A 13,696-nucleotide genomic window follows, 5' to 3' on the forward strand; every position below is an offset into this window, starting at 1 on the left:
CGGCTCTTCTCTTCCTTTCACCTCCTGCCCTAACTCACTTTCTTCCCTACTAGGAAAGTGTTGGCCGTGTTCTGGCTACGATGCACGGCCTCCCGGGGACAGCAGCGTTCCAGAGGGTTCTGTGGAGGAGGTCTGCCCGGGCCGCGCGTGCAGGCGGCGGGTCACCGCGGGGCCCGAGGCCAGGCCGGCCTGGAGCCGAGCTGCCGTGTCCCTGAGTCTCCTGCCCCTGCGAACACCTGAGGAGCAGAGCTCCCTGGAGGGGTCTGTGTCTCAGCCGTCCCAGCTGCCTCGGCACCGAGGCCAGACACTTAGCTGTCCTGGCGGCGATTCAGGATTCCTAAAACCCACTTGCAGCCTGCTTTTGTGATTTGGCGTCGAGAAACCACAGTGGCAGCACAGGCGCGTCTGGGAAGAAGCGAGCCTCCACCCGTGAGGCATCCTCTGCACAGCCAGCCCCGCTGCACCCCCACGGGCAGATGGGAGCCTGCGCCGCCCAAGACAGGCGGACACCTGTGGCTTCCCTGTAGCTTCGGCTGTAAAGTCAGGTTTGATCTCCGGGCAGTTGCCTAAATTACTAATTACACATAATTGGCTGCTCGTGTTTTTATCTGCCAGTGCTTTTTGGCGCGCTGTCGGCCTGTTCACAACGATGACAAACCTCTTCCACTCTGTGCCCAGGTTACTTGTTGGCGGCCCCGATTAAGAAAGGAGTTTCAAGCATTTCAGGCCTAGGAAACGGAATTAGAGATCAGAGGAGATAAAACACATGCACATCTGTGCGCGCGCGCGCGCACACGCACACACACACACACACACACACACACACGGTTTGGGGGTGGTTCTCAGAATTCGCTGCTCTGCGCTTCCTGGTACTCTGCTGCGTGGGGTCTGTGTTCCAAGAAATTCAGAGCACCTGTCATATCACAACTTAAAAAAAAAAAGCAAGCTAAAGAACTGTAAGAGACTCCTTCAGATTAGAGCTGGGTTCACCACGCAGATGGTTTTCTGATGGCTTAGTCAGGGTTCTGTTCACTGTAACTTCTGCCCTTGTATTTTCTTAGCATTTGGGGCCACACCGGATTAGGTCAGTTTGGGATTGTTTCATTAGGACCTGAATGTGTTCTTACCAAAATGATCTCAGGGTCTCCTTTCCGACAGAACCACGCCCCCTGAAGCAGTCACAGCTGACTCCACCAGTCATCCAGGGTGCTGGTGATGCAGGTGTCAGGTGTCCCCTCACGGCAGGGGGCGGCTGGCTGCTTGCAGTAGACCAGCTGCCCGGGTCTAACAGCGATGACCTGGCCTAGGACTCTGAACATTCTGTTTGGGTTTGCTGTCGTCAGTCACTCATAACAGTTTTGGTTTCTTTTCATGAAACTTTGTGCTCAGGCTTTCTGGGAAGGTACTTGGCTGCTATATGTCCCTTTGTTTCCCTCAATTTACAGTAGCTGTCAGTGCCCTCTGGGTAGTACGCTGAATTGCGCAATCCTTGCTTGGCCCAGTTTGGACAGGCATCCTTCCCAGAACCTAGTTGGCTTCTCAGAGGTTAAATACTCTTGGCCCAAACTGCAAATATGACTGAATAAAACTGTAAAAATGGGGGAAAAAAAAACCCTCAAGAACAGGGGGAAAAAGAATTATTTCTGACTGCGAGCTACGTTGATGCCGAGGACTCCTCTTCTTTAGCCTTCTTAGTTTGCTAATACCTGTAATCCTCTCTTTGCTTCAAATAAAACCAACATCGTAACGCTGTTTATGATTGTTAATTCCCCTGGAGGTGGTGGGGGTGACAGTGATAGCAGCTGTCCACTCTCCCGCCTTACTTTCCTCTTTTCACCACCCCAGGTTACAGTTGGATCAAACTGCTCTTTCCAGAACACAACCAAAAAGTAAAACAAGTTGATTTGGTAAAATTTAGGGATCTTTTTGTTGTTGTCACTGCCCAGGTAGTTCTTACTTAAGAAGTGCAGATAATGACCGTGTCTGTGGTCGAGGTCTCTGTAGATGCACCTCGTTTAATATCACTGTAATCTCTCAAATGCATTTTGGTTTGTGGTTTTTAGGTGCCACAAATAGATTGGTTTTTCAGAGTAGTGGTTTTCTAGTAAATTATGTAGAACCTGTGTTTTAAGAGGATGTCTTTTTTTTTTTTTTTTTGGTAAGTTTTAGTATTTACATAAAGACCTTACTCTTTTGAGACCTGTGTCATTACCATGTCAGAATTTACAGCTTTTTTTTTTTTTTTTTTTTTTTTTTTTTATGATAGCCACAGAGAGAGAGAGAGAGAGGCAGAGACATAGGCAGAGGGAGAAGCAGGCTCCATGCACCAAGGAGCCCAATGTGGGATTCGATCCCGGGTCTCCAGAACCGCGCCCTGGGCCAAAGGCAGGCGCCAAACCACTGCGCCATCCAGGGATCCCGAATTTACAGCTTTTATTCATAGATTTGTGGACCTTAATTTTCATGTTTTAAATTTACAGATTTGTTTCTTTTGAGACACCACCTCTCTTGGCTGCCTACCACCTTCTATTTCCACAATGTAACTGGCAGTTTATCAGTTCTCCACTCAAACTTTGCTCTTACTTGTTGAGGGTTAACCTTTACTGTCAACCCTTTATTAAAAGTGAAATTCAGAATCATCTTTAAAAGAGAAGGGAACACGAGTCAAGGCTAAAAGATCAAAACAAATCAGAAAGTTTTGGATTTATAGCTGATCATTCTCCCAAGGAAGATGAACCGAGGGCTCCACCCCACAGTCAGCGCCGCACGCCAGGTTAGAGCATGGCCAATCCAGGTGAATGGCACGGGTTCTCAGTCTGACTCTGCTATTGGCCTCTACCACTTTGGGCACATTTTCTAAAATTTCTCTAAGTCTATATTGGTAGAAACAAGGATAAATACCAGTACTGCTTCTTGAGATTATTAGAATTAAGTGAATTGATATTTGGAAAGAGCCGTAAACAGAGTTTAGTACAAAGTATGTATCTAAAATAGTGTTTAAAAAATGAAAGCAATGAAAACATATTCTCCGTTCTGAAAACAGGCAATAAATAATTTTACTTCATTAACACTAGGCTTTCCATTCTATGAAAAAACCAACCACGCATACCTATTAGTTACAGAAATCACTGTTTTGTTAAAGAAGATAGGCTTTAGGCAGTGTTTGATCTACTGACAGCGAGCCTGTCTTTCTCATTTTGTTTACTAAAAATAGATTTAATGGACTTAATCTGTGACTCTTGTTGGCTCAAAGTAGGAGTTTGGACGGACTACTCTGGATGTATGGCTGCTCATTTCTGTATGACGGCTGTCATTGTTTAAAATCTGGAAGAGATTTTAATTCTCCAATGAATAGATAGGTCCTCCGAGGGGCAATGAGCTATTTAGTCTGGAACGTCACTCCCGTCCCTCTTTCTCCTGAGGGCTGTTGACTTCTTAACTAAAATCACATTCAGTCTGTCCCCTCCCGATTCTTTGTTTCTTCTTCCTTTCTGTGTATAAGCATGGCTGGGCTCCCTTCTTTTGAATCAGACATTAAAACTTTGTATTTCTTTCTGCTACCAAATCTTGTTAATGCCTCCTCAGCCATGTAATCAGTCCCGTACCTCTAGCTAACTACAAGATTTGATTTAGATTTCTCTTTATTACTTTAAGCTCTCAGGGTCTAAAAATTAACTCATCTGTCTCTTATTTTATTTTAACCTAAGAAAAGCCACATATTGAGAACAGAGTCATTTTTGAGAAAGGACTGGTATCTTGAATAGATGAAGAACTTCTACAAATCAGTAAGAAAAAAAAAAGCACAACTTAATTAGAAAAATGAGAGGGAAACATGAATGCCCTGAACACCTGTTTCAAAGAAGAAGAAACATGAAAAGACATCTAAACTTACTAGTGAGGAGGTAAATGCAAAGTAAAACCACCATGAGATGCCCCTTTCACACTCACCTAACTGGCATATATGAAGTAGGACAGTCTCCATGATTGATGAGGATGTGGATATTGACATTCTCAAACTTGGTTGGGGGGAGTAAATTTTGGAGCAAGTGCTTTGGAAACAAGTTTGCCTATCTTTGTGAGCCTCCAGTTCTGCTAGTGACATAGCATGTGTGCTCTAGGACAGTGGCACAAAACTGTTCCAGACAGTACTGTTTGGGATAGCAAAAAACACTGGAAATGACAGATACGTTCACAAATAGTGTGGATAAATAAATTATGGCATAGTTAATTGGGATACGCTACACCTGGAAAATAAGTGAACAACAGCGACATGAATCACTGAGGGGAAATAAACAGTGTTGAGCAAAAAAATGCTACTCACAGGAATTCATAAAGTACCCTTTTACCTTTCTGATAGGTTACGGAGGGATGTTTCCACATTACTGTTGTGAAAAGTACAGTGAAAAAAGCCAGGGAAAAGGTTCAGTCAAAATCCAAGACATTGATGACCTCTTGATGAGGAAACTCTATGTAGGAAGGGACCAGAGGAGGCTTCAAAGATGTAACCCTCTACTTCTACGGCTGGGTGGGATGCCCATTCTTTCCCCCCTTTAAAATTGGTAGAGCCATTACAGGTAGCTCTGTGTAGGATGTGTTTTATAATACAGAAAGAATCTTATGTTCAAGAATATTCTTAGGGCTTTAAGAATACTCAGTTCAAGGTTCTTCAATTTCAAGTGAGCTTTTGTAGAATCCCCTTTTGGCCTTGAAATGTAAGCATTCCCTAGTGAAGTAGAAAGTTAAGGTCAGAAGCCTTAGAACTAGTTAATACGAGTATTTGTTTGAAGGCACATTCAAGAGAACCGGCTGCTGGCAGTTAAACTCTATTGTCTTCATACGATAATAAATCTAGCTTTTTATAACTATCTTTAAAACAATTACCTTACAAATCACGATGATGATGTAATCCTGGAACAGCTGCATAACAGACTGAATATATCATACTAAATATTTTTTTCTTCCAATTTTGGAGCCGGTGGGTGGAGCAGTCCAATTTCTATTTCTAAAGGACTTTAACGTCACGGAAGGTGTTTAGCCTGTCTTGTAGAGAGCAGTAGGATATAGTGAAGATGGGAGAGAGGTGCAGAGAAGTGGAATCTCGACTAAGACCACCGCACAGTATGTGAGAATGAAGTAAAATCTAAGCCACGCGTACACGCCTGTGCACACAACCACCACCTTTTTGGTTTCTTCTTTTTCCTGAATGCAGTATCGACTTCTAAAGATTGCTCTTCTAAAATTTAAGTTGATTTGTGAGCACCCAGCTCACAGAAAGACTTCTAAGACTGCAGGTCGTGGGGTTCTGGATTACCTATTTTGATCAATTCTTATTAATTCAGTCCACTGATGATTTATGTTTGTGTTCATTTTTTTTTTTTCTCACTATGTGGTCTCTTCCCAATTGAAAACGAAGATTGCTGTGTCCACTGTATCCTGGCCTGCTTGTTCTGTGAATTCCTCACCCTCTGCAATATTGTCCTGGGCCAAGCTTCCTGTGGCATCTGCACCTCAGAAGCCTGCTGCTGTTGCTGTGGAGACGAAATGGGGGATGACTGTAACTGCCCATGTGACATGGATTGTGGCATCATGGATGCTTGTTGTGAATCATCGGACTGTTTGGAAATCTGTATGGAATGCTGTGGAATTTGTTTTCCTTCATAGGTATTTATCTTATGTTTGTGTTAAAACTGGAGCGTTTTAAGAATTTTTCTTTCAAAGGCGCAGAAAAACACATGGTAAGATACTCATGAAGCAACCCAGTATTTGCACTGTTAACTCATTATTTTAAGTAATCTCCGAAAGCCTTTTCTCTCTAACCAAAACTACATGGTTTAATATGTGAAAATTTTAACTACTTTTAAACTTAATAGGTTACAATGACTGAGGGACATTTTGACCAAAAAAATATATATATATGCTAAATGTCTCCTCCTTGTTATGCATATTTGTCTCTTTTAACCATTCTTAGGAGCCTCTTGCTCCAAATGTATTATTTCTCTGTGGGTATTTAAACCAGACAATTTATTTTTGATGTTTATCTCTTCATGGTTCAAAGGAAGCATCCCTTCCTTTAAAGTGAACTTTGGGAAACAACTCTGCACCGTAGTTGGGGACCCAGTTTCAACTCCATCCTGGGTTCTCACTTTCTCCGCTTGTTCAACAGACATTGAGCACCTACCGTGTGTTAATGGCCTGCCATTGAACTCCTATCCAGAGGGGTATTCAGTTTAGCAGAGGAAAGAGACCTGTCACGGACAAACCCTCGTCAAGGCACACTGAAGTGAGCATTATGTGAGAAGGACCAGGCTCTAGGAACACACAGAAAGTAATAACTCTTGTCAACTGGAATATGCACAAGGCTTCATGGAGAAGGTGGCATTTGAGGCCTTTTGGATGAATTAGATTTAGGACCGAGTTTTAGGTGGGGAACCCTTAAGCAGTTAAAAGAAAAATGCCTTAAGTATGTATTTTTTTTTTAATTGCAGGAATATAGTTTTTTAAATACTATAAAATTTAAATTAATATGCAGCTTTTTACACATTTAATGTTATGATAAAGTTTTTGATAAGAACCTAATGCTTTATTAATAAAATAGCTCTATTTTATAAAGAATTTGGAATACTTTTGATAAATGCATTTAAATTAGATGATTTTTTTAAATATTAAAATCCCAATATTTTGATTTATTCAAAAGCATTTTGGTTCTGTGTTTTGTTTTTTTTTTTTTTTTTTTTTTTTTTTTGGAGCTCTAAGTCTTTTTGGAGAGGGAGGTTGTTTGTTTCGTAGCCAATGTTTTATAAACACCACCCGTCTTAAATGTAAACCATTCTTTCAAATGCAGTGGGAAACGACATCCACCACTGTGACCAGATTTCAGTATTGCGACTTTATATTAAACGAAACCAACATGGCAGGTTATAAAGATGCTGCAGGCGTAAAGAAAATAAGTCGAGTACGAGATTAAGTATATAGTTAGCAAGGCATAGCGCAAAGGAAAGCTGGAGTCTGTTTCCATACCATGTGCTTTCCTAAGTCTGGTCTTCCCAAAATTGTAATTTGGTTTGATTTAATGTAGAAATTGTAGAAATTTGTAGAAATTCTGGAAGTATACTTTTGGATTAATAGTTACTTCAGGTCTTCAGCTGAAATTCAAATTGATAGTGAAAACACTTGCATCTTTTTAGGAAGCCCTCAGCAAACCTAGCCTTTTAAGGTTTTTAACCCAAAGCATAGGAATGTCACTTACGGTTTCTCCTTTGAGATAAAACCTAGCTTCTAATCCTGTCATTACTTAAAGGACTTCAAGAAAAAAGAAAAAAAAAAAAGGCAAACTCCTGCATCCCCTTTTTGGTGCTGTGTGCGTGTGTGTACAAGCACCCTTTAAATTGTCAGGTTTAAATAGAATTATAGGAAACCGCTGTCTCTCTCTTGTCTAAAGAATGCCTTTTGTTACATTAGTTATAAGAATATCTTTGTACTATTTCATAGTAATCAGAATCTGAATATTTACGTATACCCAAAGTTAACTTATACGTATCTGTTAGGATATAAGAGTATCATCTGTGTATTGACATATAAAGCCTTCTGATGACCTGGAATTGTTAAAATGTCACTTTTTATCTCGCGAGATTTTTCAGCAAAGTGATTTGTCTGCCACTATTTGCAGTGAAAATATTAGCACTTTTAAAGTAATGTTTCTTCGTAACAGAGAATATTGGTGGATAGAATTTCTTTTCATATTTATATTCACAGTACTTTTTCTGTCGTCTACTCTAGTCATTCCATAAAGTATCTTGTATGATTTTTTAAAAAAAGAACCAAAGTAGGAAAATGTGAAAATAGTTTCAGTGTATGTTAGAATTTCTGTATGTAAAATGTTTTGTTGAATTACATGGCCATCATGACTAAGTGCTCTAGTTTACAGTTACAGATTTGGTCTCTTTTTAAATGTGGAAACCTAACCTTTAATATTTTTAAACTGGACCTGTATTATCCTGAATACATTATTTTGAAATAAAAAAAAATTCTCTATTGTGCTTTAGCATATTTTCTACCTAATTACTGTATTGATATTTGAATGAATCTGACCATAATTTAAAACTCGAGGCTTTCATCTTGTTACTTCCCTTCCTGAAGATTTCCTCATTTCCTTATGCAAATCACATGACTCATGCCTGTAAATGAACTCTGAAAGATTCAGATCCGTTTATACTGCAAATCATAGTTAATATATGATTTTAAAACATAGTCTTAGGTAAATGGTTTTTAGAAATTAGGAGATAATTCCAAAGTAAATAAATGGAAACAAAGGTAATTTTGTTTTTAATATATACACTGAGATAAAACACACACACACACACACACACCATCTATGAAATCAGGTATTAGATGTAATGAATTTCACCCAAAGTTAAATCATCAGAAGTATTTTCATCTAGGGTTTTTAGTGGTACCATCTTTGAGTAGTAGGTGACGTTTTATAGTTAGTATTTAACCCCCCACCCACCCTAAAAGACATTTTAGTTAGAAGGTTTTTGTTTAGGAATATAATTTTATGTCTGTATTCTTTTAGTCTATCAACTATATCCTTTTTCCTCACCTAAAGTCATCAGGATATCTCTGAACACTTCAAGAGTAACCAAGGCAACCTTACGTAATAACTTTCCACCCTTTATCCATACAAACTCTATCAGTGCCCTAGATTCTAATGTTATAAATGTCAAAGTCACCGCCTAACATAAATAAGACTGGAGTCCCGAGTCTGTGGCTTGCCTTCTCAGTTTAAGTGCTTGGGTTTAGCCAACCACCTAATGAATAAGTTTATTTATTAATGAGATTATTTTTCAAATTATTCAAGACCTTAATGCCCTTTCCAATTACTCGTGATTTGTAGGCCTGTAGGTTTATCACATCTAATCTGACAGGCAAGATAAAATTTCATCAAATACTATAGTATCCATTTTTCTTTTCCCTTTACACTAACGTAGGAAAGCCTACCATTTTTGTTTTAAATACTGGTTTATATATTAATAGGGTTCGGTCCACACTTGCTGTTTACGTTTTTTGATGAAGAGTTTTGTTTTGTTTTTACAAGGCAGTCAGTCCCTTGAACAACTTTCATCTCCGTGCCCCACTATAACCAATAAATTTCCAGTGCCTGTTTTCTCCAGGTAACCCAGTGGAGTCAGGACCCTCAGGGAGCTGCGACCTAGGGCAGAAGTTCGGCACCTCTCATGAGAAAACTGCTAGTATTTGCTTATTTAATATTCGAGATTCTCTGGGAGAGAGAGAGAGAGAGAGAGAGAGAGAGAGAGAGAGTGTGTGTGTGTGTGTGTGTGTGTGTGTGTGTGTGTGTAGACGGGGTAATGTCACGATGCAGCCCTACAGCGGAGGGTGGTTTTTGCAAAAACGACCCGTGGTGACTAAATCCACCCAGTATTTGCACATCCCCAAATTCCCAACAGTAACTGCTCCCTCTGCCTCACAGCGCCGTGAATCCAAACGCCACGATCACGTTCTCACGAAGCCAGGAGCCAGCCGGGTGCAAAGGCTTCGGAGCGCAGCCCCAGCCGAGCCCAGCCCAGCCCGAAGGCAGGCTCTCTCGGAGGCAGGGACTGCACCAGCCCGTTCCTCCCCAAACCGGGACACCAGTGTGACAGTGTCCGCAGGGGCCACACCGACAGCTCCGAAGCTGCCCGACGTCAACACAAGGACTTCCCTGGCCTCGCCTGAGCGCTGGCTACGAGGTCTGGTTCCATTGTTTGTCTGTTACTTGTGCCCCCCGTCCCTCACCTCGGGGCTGCGTTCGGCTGTGGGGTGGCCGGGAAGAAATCACGCTCCATGGCCATCCTTTGACACGTTCCCGCCACGGGGTATGGCTAACGCGCGTTAAAGACAAAGTATGGCTTTGCAATCAGGTGCTCGCTTCCAGGCAGGTCTTTGTGTGAGGTTCAGTAGAGAAGGTAATTATTAGGAAAATCGTAAAAAGCAAATTCAAACAAATTCTAAGTTTAGCTTGAAAAATTGAAAAGGTTCTTAAGTTCTGTCTGATGCATAAAGGGGTAGAAGCAAAAGAATTACGTTCCAAAGCCAAGAAAGAGGGTGTACAAAAGCAGCTGATCCACTTGACATAGTTCATAGCCTTTTGCAAAGGAATAAAGCCTGTTGAGCAGGGAACCAAAAGATCTCATTATAGGATGAAGCCAAGCCATATTAAAGCTTGTGCACTAGTAACTATGTCTAAAAACAGCCTGCTGTTTTATATTGAACCAATACATTTCTTAACTTGGTAGGTTGCAGCGTAAAGATGTACAGAGCCTGTCTGCTGGATGCTATGCCAATTACACGTGTGGCGGAGTGGTGTCAAACACCTACAAATAGTTAGGATCTCAAGCAATCTTCGAGTGAAACAAAAGAAGTTTTAACATGTCATCTCAAAACCTAGAAAGCACAGTTCATCATGTGTGTCTGACTCTCTGAGTCTTGAGATCACCTTTATTAGATGATTTAACGTGGACGTCATAGGATCCCTCAATCAGAATGCACAATTCTTTCAAGGACATGAATAGTGCCTGAGAGATAAGGAGAACATCTTTTAAAAGTAACACCTTCAGATGACAAGGCATCTGTGATCAGCTCTGCAGGAAGGGCGTTTTACTGGCGTTGAGGCGGAGGAGGAGGGAGATCCGAATACATATTCGATTCGATTTCCTTAGATCATCAGAAAGAATAATTGGGCATATTTACACAATTACATTTTAGTAAACTATTATGCCAGCTTAACGAGAATACATATTCTGGTAAAAGTACATTAAATTGCAATCCAAAAGCAATTTGGCTGCTGAGGACATTATTTTTTTTTATCTAATTATTCACAAATTAATGAATAAAATTAAATTCCAATCACTGAAGAAAATGAAGCAAGGGCGAGAATCAGAACTACAGATTAGTTAAAGCAAAGATATGCAATGCATAACAGAATTAAAGCATTTCTTTTACTCAAACTCAGTGCTTAAAAAAGAACAAATCCATCATCTTGAAATTTGACTTGTAGCTTGACATTAAAAATAATATGAGTAGAATTTTCAGTGGGGTAAGCACAAAACTAGTTCAAGTTGTGTCACTCTCAATTACTGTACTCAGGTGGTGTGCCCATTAAAATTCCCACTTGTGGGTTCCGCTCACTATGCAAATGGGGTCATTACCTGGAGAATTTAATTGGTTATGACACTGGGAGTAGGACTTTTCCTTTCAAAATAAACCTACTTACACACATTTTCACTAGAAATGTGATTGTTATATATACTTTGGATTGTTTTGCTCTATCAATATTTACTAAAATTAGGACTGTCTTTGCTTACTTATTTCTACGAATAATTCGCAGTGGATCCAGGTTACTTTGTGGATATGGTTTTATTTGTAAAACTACTTAGAATAACTATTTCATAAATCAGTTTGCTTATGACAGTATCAGTAAGTCTCTGTGTCTGTCGCCCCACCCATCACGTGGGTACGTTTCCAGAAAAGGTTTTCATCTTCTCAGTAGTACACGTTTTCTCTTTCATAAGCGTTCTGAATATTTGATTTGAGGAAATTCTTCCATTTTTCTCTTTTTGGGGGGTCACTTTAAAGAAGTGTGCAGTTAAAGACTTAACCTGCCCTCTCGGAAGTGTAACACACATATTATTTGTATAATACATAATGTGTAAGGATACGTATGGTCCAGGAACCGTGTCTGTACCACTTGCAAGGTCAGGTCCACTGAGGAGTCTGGGTGAGGACATAATTTGTTTGTCAGAATTAGTTCCAGAGACATTTCCACCAAGAGCCACTGGACGCCTGATTATTTAAGATTTTTATTTGTAAGTAAACTCTACACCCAACGTGGGGCTCGAACTCACAACCCTGAGATCAAGAGTTGCTTGTTCCACTGACTCAGCCAGCCAGGTGACCCTAGACAACTAATTTAAACAGAACAAACAGCAAATCGGTGTGGAAAGTGCAACTCTTCCTACACCTACCCTGGGCTCCCATCGACTGTGGCGATTTCAACCCGAGAACACCCGAGGTTATAGCCACCTAACAAGAATATTAATAATGGCCTGAATTTGCAACGAACACGGAAACTACAGGTGGTTTAGTGGATGGAGTATTAAACTGGGCACCCATTTAGTTAATTTAATTCCTAGACACTGACTCAACCAGCAGCTTCCAGAGTGGCCTAAAGGAGGAACAGGATCACTGTAAGTATGAACAATAGAATCCCAGGGAAGCTCTAACATTCTTGAACGAGCAGCGCTCTACAGTCCAAATTTTTTTTTTTTTTTTAAATCACACCAGGTTGGACAAGCCAAGATTTTATCACTGGCTTATCTGGATCTAAAGAGAACATTTTTTTCCTTTAATGTAGAAGAGAATATTCTAAAATGAGAGAAATCATTCCAAAGATGGTAGAAGCAGAAAGAGTACATGTTCATAACTGGACCATTGGGCAGGATTTTTAACATCTGTAACTACAGGAAATTTCCCATAGAATATCAAATATGGATCCAAGTCTCTGACATTCATTTTTCTATGATATTTCTAATTGTGCCTGGAGGATAAGAAGGAGTTGGCGCATCCAATAAATATAATCATTTACATGCACGGAGCTCCCTTTGAAGTTAATAGGACCTATGGAAAGGAGAGTTAGGCGCCACGAAAACGGAGTTCAACGTGAACCTAGCTCTTTCTTGTTAACATGCAGCGATATTGCCAACACATTTGGATTTTCTCACTGCTTATCTTTTCTTTGTATGTGATGTTTAAGTTGGAGTTGAGTGAAGTGCTCCATGTGTAGAGGAAAGATAGTCGAGGGAGAGGATGTGATGATTGTGAGCATATACTCAGGGACTAGCTTTATAAGATAGTATCCAAGAGTGATAGGGCCTGACATTTGTAGAGCTTAACTTTTCACAAGGAAGCCGTTTCCACTTTCCCATTTGATGTTCACAACCCTGTGATCCATCTAGGATCTGCATTTTTCCCTTCTGGTTTACAGACCAAACAGTGGGGGACAGGTTGCTTAAGTTCATTTCCTCAAGTAGCTCCCTCAGACCTAGGAAACCCAGTGTCTATTCCCAGATCTTGCTATTCCAACCATATTTGGCTTAGGAAATCTTACATATAATTTAACAGAATAGGTTCAACACAACTGCTTGAAGCTGGCATGAGGACATGGGGACCTGAAGTCTCATCAGCCTTATTTTCTGTCTCCCATCTTTGCCACCTGGAGTGGGCATCCTAGCACAGGCTCCCCGTGGAGACTGAAAATCCTAGCCACTGCCCTTAATTCGCATTATGTGCATTGACGCAAAGCCAGTCTGCTCAGTATTTCACTATCTTGTCCCTGTTTATCAAAGCTGTCTTTTTTTCTGGATAGATAAGGAATCAAGAGCTAGATGTTATTGGGGCAACTGGGTGGCTCAGTGGTTGAGCGTGGGCCTTCAGCTCAGGGAGTGATCCCAGAGTCCTGGGATCAAGTCCCTCATTGGGCTTCCCAGAGGGAGCCTGCTTCTCCCTCTGCCTGTGTCTCTGCCTTTCTCTCTGTCTCTCATGAATAAATAATTAAAATCTAAAAGAAAAAGGAGTTAGACGCTCTTCATCATTTGTTTGCTGGTCATTCTCCATCTGTCTAAGTCTGTTCTCTATCTCTGCC

At 40.8% G+C, this 13,696-nt stretch overlaps 1 protein-coding gene across 2 annotated transcripts in view; it reads left to right on the plus strand.

The window, feature by feature from the left end:
- Positions 1-8,041, plus strand: part of MDFIC (MyoD family inhibitor domain containing) — an 86,725-nt gene extending 78,684 nt beyond the window's left edge. For both annotated transcript variants that reach the window (XM_041727751.1, XM_041727750.1), the window contains exon 5: positions 5,414-8,041. In XM_041727751.1, coding sequence (XP_041583685.1) covers positions 5,414-5,661 — 248 coding nt within the window. In that variant the 3' untranslated portion in view covers positions 5,662-8,041. The remainder of the gene's footprint in view (positions 1-5,413) is intronic.
- The last annotated feature ends 5,655 nt before the right edge of the window (positions 8,042-13,696 follow it).

The sequence above is a fragment of the Vulpes lagopus genome, chromosome 13 (assembly GCF_018345385.1).
Source record: "Vulpes lagopus strain Blue_001 chromosome 13, ASM1834538v1, whole genome shotgun sequence".
Classification (NCBI taxonomy): Eukaryota; Metazoa; Chordata; class Mammalia; order Carnivora; family Canidae; genus Vulpes; species Vulpes lagopus.